The sequence below is a fragment of the Pithys albifrons genome, chromosome 9 (genome assembly GCF_047495875.1).
Source record: "Pithys albifrons albifrons isolate INPA30051 chromosome 9, PitAlb_v1, whole genome shotgun sequence".
Taxonomy (NCBI): domain Eukaryota; kingdom Metazoa; phylum Chordata; class Aves; order Passeriformes; family Thamnophilidae; genus Pithys; species Pithys albifrons.
Genome location: NC_092466.1, coordinates 37,803,664 through 37,824,172, shown reverse-complemented (window position 1 = coordinate 37,824,172; position 20,509 = coordinate 37,803,664). Strand labels below are relative to the sequence as shown.

Below are 20,509 nucleotides of genomic sequence, written 5' to 3'. Positions count from 1 at the left end.
ATATGGATATTTGTTTTTCTATACTGGAAGTGTAAATTATCAAACTAAATGACCCTGAGATTAGCTCAGTTGGTTAAAATTTGGTTGTAACAATGCCAAGGTCATCAGTTCAATCCCCTTTGTGGGCCACTGACTGAAGAGTTGGACTTGATGATCCTTGTGGGTCCCTTCCAACTCAGAATTGTCTGTGATTCTGTGATTCTGTCTGTGAAAGATGCTGCTCCCTCTGAATCCCTGGTGAATGAGCCAGGATTTGTGCAGTGAGGCTGAGCTGATGTTCAGCTCCCAGCACTGCACAATCTGATTTGAGGCATTGGGGACCAGAAATAGAGATGCATGCTATTGATTATGTGACCCTTTCTGGATTGCTGTTTTCTAGCTCAGTAGTGGAAGTAATGACGTGGTTGACTTGCAGCAAGGAGCTGAGCTTGGTCCTGCACCAGCCCCTTGCTAAAACCCAGCCTTCTTCTACCCTTGTTTAGCCAGGAGACAGGCCAAGGTTTTCCTGGTTTTATGCTTCACTTCTCAGCATTTCTGTCTCTTCTGCAGAGCTCCCCAAAAGAGCAGAGAGGTGCAGATTAAAGGAAGTGTCTTGGTAATGATATTCCATCTCACATTCATCCAATGCATCCGCTGGAGACACATTCAGTCTTCCAGTTCCTGCCGTATGTTTGAAACATCAGAAGGCTCTGGCTCTTGCTCAGGCCTTTGAAATTCCCCAAAAGTGTTTACTGACATGTCCCTAAATTGGAAATTGCACATGTCTGTTCACGTGTGCTCCTTCCATCTGTCTCCCTGTCTTTGCCCAGGATTCCAAGTGCTCTGTTCCCCCAAGGCTGCCTCTGGCAGCTGTGGCTCTGCCTGCTCCTGCCTCCCTCCTCCATGTAGAAACCATGGGAAAGTCCTGCTGAAGCACAGACCAGGCTGAATGGATGCAGGAAATGCAAAATAAAAGGAAAAATAGTGTGAGATAACCCACAATACCTAAGAGTATTCAGTGTTCCAAATCATGCTCTTTTTTGCCACAGCAGGATAAAAGGACTGACCTTGATCAGGATGTTTCCTAGGCTGTCATACAGACCAGGTGAAAGAAGGCTGGTGGGTTATGAGCAAGCCTCAAACCAGAAGGTTTACTGGATGCTTTCCCCAGCAACTGGGCTGGGTTCAACAAAACACTGCAGGAGCTGCCAAGCTTAAGAACACAGAGAAGTGGTGAAACTCCTGCAAATGCACTGAATGTTCAGTGACTTCTTCATCCAACACCTGCCAAACTCCTTTCTGCTTCACTGTGGCCTTTGACTGTCCTCCAGGACTAAATTTCATTGACTTATTCTTTATGTTGTTTAAAGCAATTCCTCATTGAAAGTTTTCTTCCCGCATGGAAAATACCCATTTTCAGGAGCATCATCAGCACATTCTCAAGACTGAAAGGACTGAACCTGTTCTCAGATGCTTTCCTGAGTGATTCTCTCTGAGAGGCTTAACTGAGGCTCTGTTTAATGTATAACTCAACTAACCACAGGATAAAGCACGTCCTCCAGCACAGCTGTCTGGATACACACACCCAAATCCATCCAGCTGTATTTTAAATACATTCAAGCTCCTAAATGATGAGCATGGATAACCAGCATGGTTCTCCACCAGGAGCTGCAGTGAATCCCCACCCTGCACCCCAGAGCTGGGGTGACTCCATCAGACAGCCATGGAGTGCTAAGAGCAGAAATTCCAGCTGAGTTCTCTTCCTTGGACCCCTGGGTGCCCTGGAGATGTCGGTCTCACCACAGCACAAGGTGCACTGGGGTGACCCCTGAGCCAAAGCCATGCCCCCCACCAGATGGAGACCACCCTACTGACCTGGGAGCAGCTTCCTCCTGGCCATGGCTGCTGCCCGGTGGCTTTCATACTCCACGAAGGCAAAGCCCCTGTTCTTGCTCTTGTCAGCCGCACTGGGGTACACGATGACGTCCACCACGCCATCCGTCACCTTCTTCATCTCTGCCAAGATCTCCTCCCTCTTCTTGGTTTTGGGGATGCCCCCCACGAACAGGCGGCAGTTGTCCACGCTGGCACACACGCCCAGGAGCCGCCCGTTCCTGAGCACAAACAACAGTGCTGCTTGGTCAGGAGCAAAGAGGGCAAAAGGTCAAAACAACCCCCTCTTCTGTCCCAAGGCACAAGGTCAGACACCTCCTACTCCTGAGTCATGTCTTGCTTCAGGTATTTGACTGGTCTTCCTCGGTGCAAAAGCTGAGATGAGGGCTGTCACTCTGCTAAACCTGACATCAAAGCCAGGCAGCACAGTTGAAATGAAGGATTTGAGAGCAGAGAGAACCCAAAGCCAAATTTTGCTTTTGCTTCCTGGGAGTCTCCCTTTTGCTATTTCCAAAACCAGCTGCTACAGGCAGCTGTACCACAGCCCAGGGTCACAGCAGTGGCTCTGGTGTTGCCACCCAGTATGAGCCAAGATTTGTTGCAATCACGAGTGATTTGTGGCTCCCCACTCAGGGCTGGGCCTCACAACTCAGTATTTGGGGAAAGAAAATACAGTCATGGAGAGATGCCATTTAGGGACTCACTGATGGCAACGGTTGTGCAGATCCCAAAGTAAAAATTTCCTTACATGTACTTTGTTCACCTTTTCATGGTCAAAGTACCTGTCACAGGTCTTGAGAAGTCAGAAACTTCTTTAGAGGAGTCTTTGGAACAAGGGAAGGGAGTGGAGGAGGAGATGGAGGTGGATAAAGCCTGATCCCTGAGACCTCCCAGCCTCTGTCACAAATCACATTTCCAAACTCTCTGTGTGCTTTGTGATCTGCTCATCCTTAGGGTTGCTGGTAAAGCAGTTCACAACCCATCTTTTTTATTAAAAACCAAAATGAAAGCCATAAAATTGCCAGGATGGTTTATCTTAAAATGCTTTTTAGAAAGGCATCTACTCATCCCACTTTGAACTGAAAAAAATTATTAAGTGTCCTTGAAATTAAAACAAAACATATTGACGGGCCCATACATTGTTGATTTCTGGGTGTTTTGTTCCCAGTTTTTAGTCACAAACAGGGCATTTTCTGTTCCTTTCTGTCAGGAAATGTCACTATTTTGGCAATTGGTTTCTATCCCATTTCACCATTTTTTGCAGTCACTGTCTCCCAGACATATCGGCAGGATCTGTCAGGAGAGAGGCTGTGAATAGGAACAGATCAACAACAAACAGCCTGGAGGGGCACATGAGATAAACAGCAGTGATTAAGGAAAAGTTAATTTGATCCAAAGAAAAATATTTTTCTCCAGTGTTCTGATAGATTTTTTTCATTGTTGTTGTTGTGTTTTAAGAAAGAAATTTCCTGCTAAAGGTGTTGACTCTGAAGAGTCCTTTGTACCAGGGCATAAAGCAGTGACTGCACAGGGAGACAAGGGGAGAGTTCCTCTCAAAGTTCAGGTTTCTAAATAATGTTGCTCTGGGCTCAAAGGAAAGAGGTACCTTATATACCACAGGGTGGACCCGTGGTGTAATGGTGAGCACTCCGGACTCTGGATCACAAGGTGTCAGTGGAGACCGTACAGGGCAGTTAAAGCCTCCCTGCCATCTGATCCCGTCAGATCTCGGATGCTCAGCAGGGTCAGCCCCGGTTAGTACTGGGTGCTGTGACAGTCCTGAGGACTTCACTGTCACTGTCCAATCTCGCTAGGTCGTGGCAGATGGACCTTGGGACTTAAACCGTGGGGCCAGTTCTGTGCACGCTGAGCCTCGCCTAAAATCCACTGCGCAGGCTTGAAGGGCACACCCACGTGGGGAGAACCCTGCCCAAATCTTCGTTTGCGAAGTTTGGGCACATATATATATATATGTGTGTGTGTATATATATATACCACAGCAGGTCAATGCATCTAGTGTAAAGCTGATGTTGAAGGGTTTGACACACTCACCTGATTTCATAATTATTGAGTGTCTTGATTGCATTCTTTGCCTCCTGTTTGTTCGAGAAGGTCACAAAGGCATAGCCCCTGTTGTTGCCATTAAAGTCCATCATCATTCTCATTTCATAGATTTTGCCAATCTGCAAACAGGAAGGAGAAGGTTTGTCAGCAAAGTGGGAGGTGTTTAAAGAAGACTAGGTGCTTCCTTGCTTGTATCCCATCAGAGCTCAGTTACCTGGGCCAAATCCCCACAGAATCACAGAATGGTTTGCTTTGGGCGGGACCTTAAAGCCCATCTCATTCCACCCCCTGCCATGGCAGGGACACCTTCCACTATCCCAGGTTGCTCCAAGCCCTGTTCTATCCAACCTGGCCTTGAAGTCCTCTCTGGTTCAGCCCTGAAATGCAGCTTTGACCATCACTAACCCTGCCATGAAGCCTTACTTTTTCACAGAGTGGTATAAGTTCATCTTCAAAGAGGTCTCGGGGCAGTTTCCCAATGAAGATCTCACAGCCCCTCTCCGGTGGGGGGCCGTCCCAGCCTGGTGGCGGTCCTCCATATTTCCTCTGCCCATTTTCCTGCCATGGAGAAAAGGAAAAGAAAGGGTTAGATGTAGATTTTTAACTGTGGATCCCTTCTCGGCGGGTGATACCAGACACACTGGAGGCAGACACCCTCCTTTCCCTGGAGAAGCAGCTCTTCACAGACTCATCAGAGCTAACGTGGTGTGGAATGGTTATCCCACTGCCAAGTCCTTGGATAACCCAGTCAGGCTACTGGTGGTGTACTGGAAACAGTCTGCTTTGTACCCGCTGAGTTTTGCTGAGAACATGCAACTCAGTTGCTGCTTCAGATGCCCAAGGTGGAGACAGCCAGAAAATGTGTTGCTGGCTCCAGGAGGGGAGTCTCCATGAGCTGTGTGTTACTTGTGGACTGAGCATTAGAGCACCTGCAAAATGTATAACTTGTCATGATTCTTCATCCAATCATAAACATTTAGTAACAATGAAATTACCCTTATTTCAGTGACTGATGGAGACCTTCCTGCAGACCAATGCTAAGATACTGGAAGGGTCGTGTTTGGAAGCAGAAGGACTCTCTGAAAGCAGGACTCTCCGAAAGCAGAAGGCATCAGGACCTCAGAAAGCAGTAACAGAGCAGAAAAGTGGGCATGAAGGGAAAAATTTGGAAGAGAGATAGGAGTGCAGGGGCCAGCCAGTGAGCCCGAGGCATTGCTGGCAGCAGGTGTTGCTGGAGCTGCTCAACAGACCTGAATGAAGCTGCCAGCAGCTGGGATGGTGAACAGGAAGCAGCACACAAAGCGTGGCGAGGACCTGGAGGTGGCATGGGGGCATGGTGCACCCCAACACCCATCCCAGGAGTGGGGCAGCCCTGTCTCTGTGCCAGGAATGTCAGAGGGAGACCAGCTGGGGAGCTCTGGGCAGAGGAGGTGACAGAAACAGCCCCACACTGGGGGCAGAGGAGGTCCATTGATGGTGGGTGGCCCCACAAGGGGCAAAGGGTAATGCCTGCCTGCCTGCCCAGGAGTTTCTTCAGACAGAGAGCAAATCTTGGCCGCAAAAGTACTCAAAGATGTGAAGATCAGTCAGTATTTCGTATTTTTAGTGTGTTTTTGCTAGATATGTGTGTCTCTGTTCTCCTCTTTTTAATCATCTTTCCTGTGTTGTCTTCCTCTCCTCTCCTCTCCTCTCCTCTCCTCTCCCCTCCCCTCCCCTCCCCTCCCCTCCCCTCCCCTCCCCTCCCCTCCCCTCCCCTCCCCTCCCCTCCCCTCCCCTCCCCTCCCCTCCCCTCCCCTCTCCTCTCCTCTCCTCTCCTCTCCTCTCCTCTCCTCTCCTCTCCTCTCCTCTCCTCTCCTCTCCTCTCCTCTCCTCTCCTCTCCTCTCCTCTCCTCTCCTCTCCTCTCCTCTCCTCTCCTCTCCTCTCCTCTCCTCTCCTCTCCTCTCCTCTCCTCTCCTCTCCTCTCCTCTCCTCTCCTCTCCTCTCCTCTCCTCTCCTCTCCTCTCCTCTCCTCTCCTCTCCTCTCCTCTCCTCTCCTCTCCTCTCTCCCTTCCCTCCCTCCTTCCTTCCTTCCATAATCTTTCTATTTTTAGCTCTCTGACCATTTCTTTAATCACTTCCCAGTCTGGGATCATTCCAGGCAAGTGAATGCCTGTACAGCATGTAAGCAAACAGGCATCCCTACAGGAAAATAGGGATATATCAGAAACTGTTTTAGTTTTCCTGAACCTGTAACAGGAAGTGTCCAAGGCCAGGTTGGATGGGGATTGGAGCACCCTGGGCTGGTGGGAGGTGTCCCTGCCCATGGCAGGGGGTGACACTGGGTGGGCTTTAAGGAACCTTCCAACCCAAAACAATCTATGATTCTGTGATTCTAAGAAAGACACAGTAAATATAAGATACAGAGAAGTCAAATATCTTCTGGGTCAAGTACAATAAAAAGCCTCTTCAAGGGCAACAAACTCAGCTCCTGGCCTGGTTCTGGAGCACACAGGATTAAGGGCTCTAGGAAAATGATTTTTCACGGGAATCTCAGGATTTGCTTTGGGCTGTTGTGCCCTCTAGTGCTACACAAAGCAAGGCAAAGTTCAAAGCCTCCACCTGCCTAAAATTCGGTGTTTTCAGCTACTTCTTCCAGGCTGCAAGATCAGTCATATCAGTGCCCAGCACTTTCGAACAATTGGCTTGTTTTGGTTGTGTTCATTGAGAAACACTTCTTCAGGGGGGTTTGAAGGACATTCCCAGTCTCCACCTGCCCTAACCACAGGAGGCCTTGATCTTGGAGGCCTGGAAGACTAAGCTGGGAGCAAACCTTTGGCTTGGGTGGGTGAGACATCTGCCTCACACGTATTTATACAAAAGGCTGACCTGGTGGTGATGTGTTGGACCTCCCAACTCAGTCCAACCACGCTTCTCTGAAGCTTTATCCAGTGAGTTCTCTTTGCTAAGCTGCCACTGCAGCCATGGCTTTGAGAAACAAATCCCAGCCTTCATTTAGCAGTTCTCAGGGTTTTTTTCCCCCCTTCTTTATCATAATTATGCATCAAGCAACGAATTCCTGGAGGAATAAGATCCTGCCCCATGAAAGACAGCATCTATTCCATGTAGTTATGGTCAGCACATTTGTTAGAGAAAATCAGGGAGAAAAGCAACGAGCTCTTCATGTCCAGATTGGCTGCTCAAGCCCCCGATGAAGCCTCAGGACAAAGCTGGACCCTGCACACAAAAGGGTGTGACCACGAATTCCTACCTGGATCAAATTATATCCCGTTCGCTGAATTAAGGCACGGAGGGCGGCTTCCTTCTGTGTGCCGGTCAATCCATCCCCGGATTTGTGATTTGATTCCATTGTGAGTGATTATCAGCAAAAAATCAGGTTAATTAGGGGTGCTCACTGCAATCAAATTTAAGATAAATTAAATAAATTAATACGGCTCAGAAGAGAAAGTCCACCCTCCTGAGAAAGTCAACAGGATCGTTTTTCCTAAATCAGTTATTTTTGAGATAAAAACAAAGCAAAACAACAGAGACCATGAGGAAAAAAGCAAAGGTATCCCACTTGAGCATGAAAATAAACTGCAATTAAACCCACAGTGAGATTTTGGATCACACTCCACTGAGATGCAGAGGGAAACCTGATAGAGCATGTGTCTCAGGAGGCAAAAACATGTAAAATGCTTAGTCCTGCACCAAGGATGTGACAAGTCCTTCAGGCCATTGTATGACAGTGACACTGAAAAGGGAACTCCCTACCAGCCATGTCCAGCCCTTCATGAGAAATGAGACCTAGGTCCAAATTCGGCCTATTTTTATTTTTCAAGATAAAGAACACTCAAGAACTTCAGATCTTAGCTCAGTCTGGGGCTTGGGTTCGTGATGTTTTCATTCAGAGCTGTAGTTTTAGCTCATAGCTAAATATAGATTTAATTTTTTTTTTTTAGTTCTGTTTTTGGGTTGAAAACATCATAAAACTGAAATGTGAATCTCACTTGATTTACCCACTGGCAAAGGGGTGTTGAGAAGAGGTTTATAGGATGGACTCACTACCTGTAAGTTCAGAACGCCCCGTTTTTTCTGGATGCTGAGTTTTGAGCTTGTCCAAAATCCATTTGCATATGCCAGGCATAGAAAAGAGTCTGCAGGGGCAATGCTGAGCTTGAGGCCTCGGGATGATGGGCAGGTGCTGAACAGGAGCAAGAGCAAAACCACTTGCCCCCTCAGGTCCTTGTAGCTAGGGCTGGGGGCTGGTAGGACCAGGAACTTCACAGTAAGAAAATGCTAAATTGTGTCATCCAAAATGGTTTATTGCATTAAATTGCTTTTAATTGTAGAAAGGTGGAGGCAAGGGAAGGTGATAACTCCCAGGATTGCTTGCAGAGCAAACAGGACATTTAAAACACTCCCCAGGGGTGTACTGGGGAGGAGGGGAACGGTACACCCCATGGCACAGGGATGGGGGAGGACATGGGTGGTGGTGGTGATGCTGGGCAGAGGAGAAGGGACATCCAGAGAAACAGAAAGGTGGGAGGAAGCTGGATTGCTGTGGCTGCACCCTGAGCTGGTGCCAGATTTTAGGGAGAAAATACTGAACAATTCCCCTGTACAGCAGGTCTCTTGGTGCACATAACATGGGCACTGCAGTAAAGAAACGCAGGTAAAGAAGTGCAACATATCCAGCAACAGCAGATTTCCTGAGCATGTCACAATCCTTGGAAAGAACAGAAAATCCCTTTTCCAATAAGCAGCTGTTTCACACCAAACCCTTTTTTAGCACATGTTGCTTTCAGGGCTCCCTGAGGGAAGAGCTAAGGTTTGAGGCAGGCCACTTGGCCTTTGGATATTACTTGCTCTGTGCTCCTATGGTTTTGCACCCTGCAGGACTTAATTTGGTGCTTTAAATTGAAGTAGATGGGTTATTCTCAGTGCCACAAATGGGGCACCAGCCCAGGTGTTTGGGGAATCTCAGCCTTGTGTCACTTGGGCTCTGCCACACCGAGCTCTACAGACTGAGACTGAAATACTTGAAAATAGAGACAACACTTTTGTGATGGCAGATTTTGGAGCTACTTATTGTGACACCCCTCTGATTCTACTTTATTTTTTCCCATGCTCCCAGGTTCTCCAGTGTTTTAATTGCTACCAGCATGCAGGGGCTGGCAGATGGATAGTCCAATGCAATAACTCTCCTGTCTCAAATTCCCAGGTGAGTGTTTTCTGCAGCAGCTGGAGCCCAATTACTGCTTTGTTTTGCCCTTGTTGAGGGTGTCACTGCTTGTGGTATCTGTGCCTGCCACCTCCTCCAGAGCTGGCACGGGAGGGGGGCAGAATTAGCACACTGCTGTGCAAAAAGCAGTCGGACCCTTTCCCAGCCTGTTTGAGGGAAAGAAAGGGATCGTTACAAAATCCCCAGTTAAACCCCGGATTTGTTTCGCATCCTGCCGTCTGGGCAGGCACACTCTAAACGTGCCCTAGGGATGAACGCCTTCTTGCACTGCAAATTTGGCCCCTTATATTTTGCTTTTGCTGCATCCTGATGTCGTGAGGGTGTTGAGGGATCAAACTGGTGCGAATTTGCTCTGTCAGCCCCTGGAGCTGGGTTTAAGCCCGTCCCCACGTGCCTCGAGGCTGGGACAGAGGAGGCTGCTCCGTGCAGGTGTGTCTAATCCTCCCCGCCTGCATTTTAACCTTTTTTTCCTTCTCTGCCAGGCGTGTCGGTGCCGCAGGAGCCGATTCCCGACGCGGAGGCTGCCCCGGGAGTCGGGGCATGGGAGGAAGGCAGCGGGATGCCCGCAGGTAGCGGGCACACGGTCCCGGCCGTGCCGGGAGAGCGCCGGGAGCGCAGCCAGGCGATCTTGGCGGCTTTGCAGGGCGGGTGAGCCCGCCAGCCTGCCCCGAGCCGCGACCTACATAGAGGAGTCGTGCAAGAGGCTTTCTGCTCCTCCCTCCGCCTCCAATCGCACTGTCACGCCGCATTTCCAGGCTGGCAGTCTGCACGGCCGCTGCTTTGAACGCATTTGTAGCGGCGCCTGAAAATGCCAAACATCTCCACGGCTCTGTCCAGGGAGCAGTGATTTCCAGTGAGGTCTAACACCGAGCAGTGAGCACAGGCTGCAGGGCTGGGCATGGGTGGGAACAGAGCATCTCCCTGGCCGATGCATTTACAGCAGCAGCAATATCCCTCTTCGGCTTCTGCCTAATTAGATAAGACAGGCGGGCTCTTCTAGGCTCTTCTCGTAAGGCATCCTGCAGAGACTGTAGGCTGCAGACCAGCATGTCTAGACATTGGTGTGCTCCAGGATGTGCTCAAGCAATCCACCGGGAATAAGGGAGCAAGGGCATTCAAGGTTGCATGCAGTATTAATCACAGCCGCTGCAAAATCTGGTGTCCTGGGGAGTGTGTTAATGATGATCTGACCTTCAGCTGTGCCCAGGGCTTCCACACACTCCTGCCTTCGGAGAAAGCCCAGCCTCACCCAGGGAAGCAAGACCTCCCCTGGCAAGACCTGGAGGATCCCCATCCCCAGGGTGCCCCAGTCTGCCTACTAAAACTGTGCTGGAACTGGGGTTCAGCTGGAGACCCCCAGCCCAGGGTGCCTCCAGCCTGAGTTACTCTGCAAGTCCTCACTCCTCATTCAGGAGGAGCATTGTAGGCCAGGACTGGACAAGGTGCACACTCAGGGCTTGGACACACACACGGACGACCACTCGGATGCAGATCTGGATGGAGCACCATGCTCAGAAATCAAGTCACTCCTGCTAATTACCAGCCCAAAGTCATCCACAGGTAACTTATAAGCCTTGGAGCTAAAGAGCTTTCCTCCATTGGTTGGTTTTTTTCTTGGATGGAAGCAGAAAATATACCTCCCTTTTCTTAAGAGGGATAAATCCTAACACGACAAATCCCAAGCACAGTAAAATGGGATTTTCACTCCTAATTTTCCAAGCACTTCTTCTCTCCCCTTCTCTCCTACCTCCCTTGGCCTAAGGACATCTAAATAACTTTTTGGACAGGGCACTTTTCCACCTCTTCCACCCACCTCATAGAATCATGGAATCACTTAGATTGGAAAACCTTTGATGCCAAAGGGGTTTTTGTTCTGATTTTCACATTTTGTAGATTTTAGGAACACAGTAGTTGTAGATTTTTAGAGGGTTAATATTTCTAACAGTTTAAGTTTAATGCCTTTCTATCACTACCCCTGTCCCAGAACAGGGAGCTCAAATTCCTTTAGTTAATTAATCTTGTTTAGACTCCTTTCCAAGGTAAAGAGCTGAAGGATATCAGAAGGCCTACAGAATGAAACATAAACACAGGTCAGAGTGACCCAAAAGCCAGAACTGGATGAGCTCCAAGAGACCTTTGTGTGCCTGAGGAAGAAGAGCTGATGAAGACAGAGGGTCTTGACGACCCCAGACCCAATTCCAGGGGTTGGTCCAGGGGTGGGACTGGGGCTGGACTGAGAAATGTGTAAAGCAATGGTTGGAGGGATCTTATTATAAAAGCCATGGAAACAAGAACTAACACACATGCCTGTCATCCTGTATTCCTGTGGGCTGTAGGCCCTGTGTTATTAAAGGACCTTTACTTTTTATCTTACCCTGCACTAACGTGGCTCCAAGTCCTGTTTTTGAGGGGAAGGGTCACTCACGGCATCACCCTCCAAGATCATCGAGTCCAGCTGTTCCCCACCACTGTCAGCTCCACTATGAACCACATCTGCACGTGCCCATGAGTGCATCCAGACTATTTCCAGGACACAAGTCCTGGTGGGATGTTTTATTTCTGAAACTGGTGGGATTTCAGCACTTTCCCCTTACTCCAGGCCTCAGCCTCAGTCCTTGCAGTAGTGCCAGTGTGCTGGGTTATATTTTTTGCCTTAAGGGTGAGGGAGGAAAGCTGCTGTCACCCAGGGGAAATAGGGTTACTTTCCCTCCTTCTTTGTTCCCTGGGCCTGGAAGCAATTAGCAAATCCACCCTCACAGTGGGAAATCCCCCCTTGAAGGCTGCTGATGCAAAGTGTGAATGACTGCACCAAATTAAGGCAGTGTTTTTAGCACTGTTCTAAAATAGGAATCAAGCCAACCACACTTAGTAGAAATAATTGTTCTGGAATTCAACAAATTTCAGGGGTTTGCCCTTAAGATGGATTACTATTAGGAAGGGCCACCATGCTAAAGAGAAAAGACGTAGGGTGGAGGGAGGTTGCATTTTCTTCAGATGTTTATATTGAAATTAACACCTTTGGAAGTGCAAACTCTCCAGGTGTGTCTCCTATTTCATCCTCGTTTTTGATGAAATTTTGACAATGTTACCAAGTCATCATGGGCACAGAATCAGAACCCAGTGCCATCAGAAAAGGAAAGTACTGCTTTTACCTTAAATCAGAGCATCACTGACTTTCATTTTCCTCTCTCCATGGAACACTCTCATTGACTTTAGGTTTCTACTAAAGCTTTAAAATTCCAAGGCAAGAAAAGGTACTTTTATGCCCTGTAAGCCTCACATCAACAGGAAACAAACCTATCTCTGTGGCTACTTCTACACATGGTTTCCTTGCCAGCTACTACAGACTGATCCTGTGGCTTTGCTCCATCCAGCAGCGAGATTAATCCAGAAGCTTTTACCCCCAAAATGTGGATTTTACTTCACTTTTGGGTTAGTTGCTTGGAAAAGGGATGGCGCCTAAGCCAGGGATTTTGCTGGGAGGAGGAAAGGTGGTATTTGAGGGCAGCCCCTGCCCCTTGGCAGCCCTTTCAGGGAAACCTGGTTACTGTTTCCATGAATGAGATAAGGAACCCGTGTTTATCCTGCAGGGATCAATAAATGGTCGTGTCTGGATGTGTTGAGTCACCTGGACATATCTCATGAAGGCTGTTTTGTGCCAGTACCCCCATAGTGCATTCACTCCTCAGGAGGAATAACAGCCTCTGTAAAGACTAATATAATTCTATTCACTCTTTACTCATAATGACCCAAACAGGTAGTTCCTAGAGAAACTATTTTCCTTTAGGTTTTCAAGATTTGTGGGATTTTTTTCCTCTTTCCAGGCTCCAAGCAATATATATTCATTTATATGCTATATAAACACCAAGACCACGTAATTTTGTCCCCCAAAACAGACACTTGAAGCTCCATGAGCTGCCACCAGCTCTTTGCTCTTGTGAGACACTGCAGGACAGAGTCCGATTGAGCAACGAGGGCTTTTGTCCCTTTGCTTTTCCAGGGTTGTTTTCCAGTTCAAGTGGTTCCACAAAAAAGTAGGAACTCATAGGTATTTGCAGGAAAACAGGATAATTAGAAGTGCTGCTCCTGAGCCTTGAGAAAACGTTTCACATATGACCCAGTAAACTCTTTGCTCAGCCCCTTTTCCTCAGGAATCGGCTTCTCCCCTGGAAACACCCTTCCTCTTCTGCACAGCTTTTGCAACTCTGTCACCAAATGCACACGAAGTGCCCCCAAAATCCCTGCCAGAGGATGAAGGAGGCTGAGCCAAGCCTCCTTCCCTCCTGTTCCATTTGCAGCATCACGTGCCGGGCACTTTGAAAGCAGCCTCGCTGCCGTGCCTGCTCCCTGCCAAAGCTCCCACTTCACCGAGGGACAGAGCTGAAGAGGAGCGTTCTGCACTGGGCAGAATCCCTGAAGGGGTTAGGGAAAACTGGGGGGGTTTAGGAGCAGCGATTGCCTTCGCTATGGAGCCTGACCTTTTGCAGAGAGAAGGAGGGATAAGAGCTCGGCTGGGAAGGTCTCTAATGATTAGCCCCAGAAAGTTGCGCTTTAACAGATTGAGGCTGAAATGCCGCAGGGGAAATCCCTCCTCCCCTCTCCGCCTCGTCTGCCTTGGCTTTTCTGGGAGGAAGGCAGAAAGCAGGCTCAGTGCCGCTGCTCCAGGGAGGAGCTGCCCCGAGGACCCCCAGGAGCCCTTCCCTCCCCAGTGGCCCATCGGGAACCTGGAGCGAGCTGTGCTGCAGCCCGGCCCCCCCGGCCACCCTGCGGTGTCGGGCATCCATCTGACGGTGGAGCACTGCCGGGGGTAGGAGACACACGGTGGGTCCATCCCCCTCCCCATCCCAGCCAACTGCCCGGTCCCCACACCCAGAAACCTCAGAGCAGAACGAGCAGCCGCTCACCTGAGCAATTTTGGAGATCACCACCCTGCAAAAAGATCTCCTTGATTATGGAGAGTTTGCGACGTGTCACTGCAGTTATTCCCCAATCATCATATCAAACTCCAAAGGTTCAGCAGCCCCGGGGCTGGTTTACAGCGCCTGGGGTTAAACGTTAACCTGCTCTATCTGCTGCCTCCCCGCAGGCCTTTGACCAGACAGCTGGGTCACTGCTGTCCCTTGACACCTACCCAGGCCCAGCTTTGGGAGAGAAATGCCAAGGGCTAAAGTCAGAGCCCAGCTTAAGGCCTGGCTCTGCGTTGCCATTCTGACACTGCTTTGCTCCACGCCTTTCCCAGCTGATCCATCCTCGGCAGAGGTTCTGGGAGAAGGGACACAGCATCGTGTCACTCCTGGGCTCAACAGGAGGTTTGGGATTGCTGGAGGGAGATGGCAAGAGCAAGACATCCTCCTGCTGGTGGCCTAAGTGGGTTTGCTGAAATGGCTATGGAAACATCACCCAAGTGAAGACTGAGTGAACTTAAAGCAAAGAAAACCAATGCATGTTTTGGAGAGGGTTTGTTGCACCTGGAAAAGGCTGAGAATTAATTCAACAGCCATGGATCTCTGCCATGGGTGGCTTCCAGGTGTGGCAGCATCTGAGCATCCTAGTTCTGTAGTCCTTGGGGTATTTTGCCACATCTGTTGATGCAACAGCTGAATTGAATGTTTGCCTCTTTCTGAAATCCTCCTGGGCCCCGACAGTAATGAAACCCACAGAGGGCTGGCAGAGTAATTTCATGGAATTACACATTTGTCAAGGTTGGAAAAGATCCTTATGGTCATCAAGTCCAACCATCAACGCAGCACTGCCACCATGTTCACCACTAAACTGTTCTTCTCATGTGATGTGCAATTTTAGTGTTCCAGGACAAGGCTCCATCCTTGCAACTGCATCCTGCTGTGGCTGTCTGTCCCTCAGGGCTGGACCATAACTAGTCCCTGTAACTGCACCCTGCTGTGGCCCTCTGTCCCTCAGGGCTGGACCATAACTGATCTGTCTCAGGGTTTACCGTTCCCAAGGCTGACCCCCACCATGCTGATGTGGGATCACGTTTCAGGCACTTTTGAGGCATGTTCAATGAAGCATTTCTGATGAGGTGCTGCTGACACTTCAGACTTGGAAAAGTGCCATCCCTGTGTTTGCTCAGCTTTAAAAACATTAGGTGTTCCTGGGGAGGAGGAGAAAGTGGGGGCCTTGCTCCCTCAGTGAGCAGCATCTCACTCTGTGTCTCTGGGAGCTGCTGCTCCCACCTCCCATCCCAAAAATGTGATTGCTCACAAGGAAACCTCTGGTATCCACTTTTCTGCAGAATTCAGGGGTTCAAGTGCAGATTTTGGAGCATACTCAAGAAAAAAGACCAAAACACCCCCACACACATCCCATGTGTGACCACCTGCCACTGAGCACGGTTTGGGATCTGCTGCTTCTCCTGATCCCCTGGGCAGAACTTGGAAGTGACAGGGAGATACAGCATTGGATTTGTTCCTATCAAAGGGATTTTCCTGTCTTTAGTGTGCCCCCCTATCCCATCTGTCCTCAGGGGTAGGTGAGATTTGATCCTCGGTGACATCAGATTTCAGACTGGGCACCAACGTGCCACTGAGCACTCCAGATACCACAGGGAGATGAACTGAAATAATTCAGCCACCAATTAAATGCTGCTGCCCTGACATTGTGGCAGTTGGAAGAGCAAATCACCTCCCTAAACTGAAGTGTCCCACATCTTCATGGGACCATCACTAGAAAGGAGCAATGAGAAAGTCTCTCCGGGGCAAAGAGAGCAACGAGAGGTGTTACCTGGGCACACCTGATGGTATGTGAGCAAGACTGGAGGGTCTTGCTGGGGAGGATGTTGAGGAAATGCAAGTGGCCAGTGGGATTAGGTGTGTAAATAGAACAGTTTGGGGTGAAAAGCCCATTTTAAGGGTAGAAACTGGCTGTGGTTTCACTGGATTAACACACAGATGGGAGGGAAGTGTGACAACACATATGGGGGGACACACACCTGTGTAGAGCCTTTGGAATTTCAACCCAATTTTTGGAAGGCCCTCATGTTGTGCAGGAACAGCAGCTGTGAGGCTTTTCTTCTCTGTCTTCCTCTGTCTGTGAAAGACTGCTCAGAAGAGAAGTGATGAAGAGAGGAGATGTGATCTATTTTTGTGTTTCCTTGAAAGCCTCTTGAGAGGAAGAGTCAAGAAGCCTCAGAAGCAGTAGAACATAATTTTTTCCTTCTCCATAATCACACCAGCAGTGGGTTGGTTGTCTCTTCCAGGGTTTCCCTCAGCTTGCCAGGTGGGATTAGGGACTTTCAGCTCAAGAAAAATGATACTTGAGTGGATGTCAGCCCTTGGTCTTATTTACTTACTGCCACAAAACCCTTAAGGGGAGGCCCTGATGCTCCAGCTTTCCCTGGAAGTGCTGCAAGAAATTTCTCAGGATGTCCAGAGAGGAGTTAATGGCACATGTCCAGCTGTGACCTGCCCTGCTGGCTGTGGTTGGGGATCAGCAGCTGCCCATTAGCACAGTAACAGGGCCATTAAAATGCCTTGGGTTTCAGAACGAGCAGGACCAGAGCCCAGACCCTCCTGGGGGCTCAGGTTCTGGAGTTGTGGTTTACCTCTGGGCCTTCCTTGAGCACTGCTGGGGTGGCCCAGGGGAGGAGGGGGTGGCAGGCCACGGGGACATGGCTTTGGGAAGTACCAATACGAGGGACATTGTCCATATCCATGAGAAAGGGCTGGATGCCACCATGGGCAGGTGTTTCCACAGTCCCACAGTGTCAGTGCCTTGGGCAACTTATATAGTGCCCAAAGGCTCTTTGCAAAAAGGAGGAACACCATTCCTGGAAAGGGGACCTCAGTGATGTTCCCAGTGCTGGGATTGTCCCCTTAGCACTCCATACTCAAGGTTTTCCTCTGAATCCTTGAGCTGGGAGTGGCTCCATCTCAACTACAACTCTTCCTTTTTTTTATTTAGCTTTATGACTCTCCCTGACAATTTTCTCAGGTGTTTCAAACAAGGATAGGCAGCTGGGCTGGATCTGCCAGAAGCCCTGGAGTTCATGGAGCTGGCCCTGGAGCAGCTGAGCTTCAGGTGAGACCAAGCAAGTCCTGAGTGGAGATGCAGCTGCAGCAGATTTGGGAGAACTGGCTGCCCAGTGGTGAGAGCATAAAGGGCTGGAACCAGCCCAGCAATACCCCTGGAGACAAGACATGGGAGAGGGGCTTTTGTAGGGCTGTCTGCTCTGCAGTGAGATGGAAAGCAGCACCTCTCCTGAGACAAGGGAGAGGTTTATCCTTTGGGAGGATGTGGAGCTATGGATACAGATGTGCTTTCCAGAAGACTGGTCTGGCTTTGCATGCTGGGGTGGTGAAGGCACCTGAAGGCTCTGTGGATCCATATGAAGGTGTGGGATGGTGCTGGAGGGTTAGATAAGCTCTGTAAGTCCTTGCTCTCAGAGGTTGTGTGTTTTTTTCACAAAACTTAGTAAGCCATGTGTGGACCTTCAGTGGTGGCTGGGCTCTAAGGACCACAAGACTTCATCTTACCTTCTGTTGTGTGGAGCTGGGACTGAGCTGATCTGACTTCTCCAGCCTTGGAGAGACATAAAAATGGTGATGATTTGGGTGTGAACAGTTACAGTAATAGTAGATGTGTCTCCCACGTGTGGTGGTGTTGAAAGCATCTCTTGAGTCCTGTTTACTGTTCTTGGTGGAGACACCTTGGTCAGACAGCCCTGTGGTGGCCACTGCAGGGCATGCTGGGCATGGGCTGTTGCTGAAAGGCTTGGGAGTTTCCCAAGGCAGCTACAGATTCAGAGGGACACGTGTGGGTTATTGGGAAGGGTTGTGTGTGAGTACAAAGAGCCATGAGAGGGTGTTAAACAACGTCACAACTCATCACAGCTGTAGAAATGTTGCTGTGCTGCCCTTTCCCCAGAATGAATCTGTGTTCTGTGCTCCATAATTAGGAACAGTTCAGCTGAAGTCTGAATGGTTTCAAAAAGCAATCCTGTGCTCCAGCAGCCTGCAGCATCCCCTGGTAGAGAGCTGCTGGCAGGCTGGAAAGGGGGTTATATTGAAAAAATAGCCTGTGTGTGTTTATATTTATAGATATCAAAACAGTTTAGTCCTAATTCCAAAGCTGATATCAGATAAAAAAAACCCTCTCTTTTTTAAAAAAATGAGGTTTCTGCAGCCCCATCCCTTGGGCTCAGAGTCTTTAGGCTCTTGTGCTGCCACTTTTTCCTTGTTGTGGCTGAGGCATTTTGGGTTTGGTGGTCCCACAGAGAAGCAGCAGCAATTTGCCACCAACACATCTCGTACCCAAAGGGCGTTGGATTATGCTGCTGCCAAGGAAAATAGAATAAATTACAAGAGTTCTGTGTGTCTGTGGCTTGAAGATAAATCTGTGGTCGTAAGCACTCCTTTGATTTATGATGGTTTGATAGGGCCTGTGTTTGTGCAAGGCTGATGTTTGGGTATTGATCAAATATTGACACTGCACTGGCCCATAAATGTTCTCCCACTGCCTGTGAGCCTTGTAGCTTGTAAGGTGGTGCCTGACCTGCTGTGGTTACAACTTCTCCAGTCTCATGGGGATCACCAAAGTGTAAATAATGGGTTTGTAGTCCCAGCCTTGTTCCCTGGTGCAATTCCAGCCTGGATAATCAGTGTAGAACCAGAGTCCTGCACCTGAGCCACCAGCATATGAAGTACCCTCATTCCTAATCTGTCTGCTCCATATTGGTTCCTAAAATACATGTAAAAAAAGTGATTTAAAACTGGATCTGGTGGCAACACAGCTCATGGAAATGGTTTTGACTCCTTGTTATGAGAGAGGTGTGCTTTAATTCTGTACCTGCTGGGGTGTCTTTCCCTTTGGCAAATAATCCTTCAGAAGGTGTCATTGGACCCCAGTGCTTGGGAAGTTAATTGAAAATTACATTCCACTATTTTTAGATGTAGGGAAAATTTCCCAACATGCTTCCTGACTTCCCCCCATCTTTCTGTTTATGCAGTTTCTTCATACTGAAAGTGTGGCCTCCACCTGGTCTTAGAAAAAGGGTTTGCTGTGGGCCTGATAGTGCCAGGCACTTCAGAAGTAAGTAATAGATTTATAAATCAAAAATTTCCTTTTAATTAGGAGTGAATGAAGGCAAACTTTGAAGTCTTAGCTTTGAAGGTTTATGTAATGGAGGTTAAAAAAATAAAATCCTTTGTGCAAAATGTTATAGAATCATAAAGTGGTTTGGGTTGGAAGGGACCTTAAGGATCAGCTTTTGCCACCCCCTGCCATGGACAGGGACACCTTCCATAGCCCAGGTGACTCCAAGCCCTGACCAACCTGGCCTTGGACACTTCCAGCTCTTATTTCTCCTTTAAGTAGATTCTAAAGTAATAAATGCTCTAATAGTAATGGTTTGCACTAAACAGAAGTGAAAAACAAAAATTGGATTTCCTGTTCCAATCACTGACAGTAAATCCTCTAATGCTGTTAGGACTTGTTAAGGTAATATCCTTAAAAGTCTCTCCCAGCTGAAATGAAAGCTCACAAGGCAAACAATCCCACTTTAAAGTGTGGTTGTTTTGCAGCACCTTTTTGTGGCTTATGTGTGTGCAGGAGAAAAGCTGCTTTTCTGGTTTCAGGACAAATGAGTGAGATGGGAAAGGCAGGACTTGCCCAGTTATTTGTTTTGGAAGGACACCCTGCTCAGGGCTGGGTGAGCTTGAGGTGTCCCAGCCTGTGGGGGGACAGAGAGGGTTGTTTCAGCTCTGGAGAACTGCCTGAAATAAAGCTGCCCAACAGCACGTGGATTCCGGTGCTTGGGATGTCCCAAAGGTGTCCTTCGGGATCCTGGGAGCTCCCCCAGGGGCCTGTCTTGGGACACAGGTTCAAACAGGGGGAAACCACCTAAGTGACACAGCAGAGCTTGAAATAGCCACTGGCAGGTGTTGGTAAACCAGAGGGGGTTTGTTGATGTGTCCAAGGAAAGGAAATGGAAAGCATAAATTTATCCAGGTGGCTATAAACCCTCCTAAGGAAAAAGAAAATTCTAGGGACAAATTATATGCTGTTGGATGGGATTTTGGTCTGTTTGGAGCAATAGATTTGTCCTGAATTATTGCAGTGGAGAACATTCCCTTCAGGCACAGACGGGGGTTGGCAGGGATCAGTTGGCAGCGCTGCCATCAGTTCAAAATCCTGCCTGATAAGGGAAAGCTGGTGCCGAAAGGGAAATATTGCAGGGCTTGGTGCAAGGCTAAAGCAAATGAGGTCAGTGCCAACTGTTTCAGGTTTTTGGAGGGGCAATTAGTGACCAATGCACATGAAAGAGGAGGCAGGGAAAGTGGTGTTGATCTTGGGGTAGAAGGGTGTTGGTAAGAGAAATGGTAACAATATGCATG

The 20,509-nt window shown here is 48.8% G+C and overlaps 1 protein-coding gene across 4 annotated transcripts in view; it reads right to left on the bottom strand.

Annotated features, from left to right (window-relative positions):
* Positions 1-14,160, bottom strand: part of A1CF (APOBEC1 complementation factor) — a 29,307-nt gene extending 15,147 nt beyond the window's left edge. For 3 of the 4 annotated variants that reach the window (XM_071563929.1, XM_071563930.1, XM_071563931.1), the window contains exons 1-5: positions 14,063-14,160; positions 7,185-7,328; positions 4,360-4,494; positions 3,925-4,055; positions 1,855-2,093 (exon numbers count right to left, since the gene is read on the bottom strand). In XM_071563929.1, the coding sequence (XP_071420030.1) occupies positions 1,855-2,093; positions 3,925-4,055; positions 4,360-4,494; positions 7,185-7,283 (604 nt within the window). In that variant the 5' untranslated portion in view covers positions 7,284-7,328; positions 14,063-14,160. The remainder of the gene's footprint in view (positions 1-1,854; positions 2,094-3,924; positions 4,056-4,359; positions 4,495-7,184; positions 7,329-14,062) is intronic. The other variant, XM_071563933.1, reaches the window with a different exon arrangement.
* Positions 14,161-20,509: the final 6,349 nt, after the last annotated feature.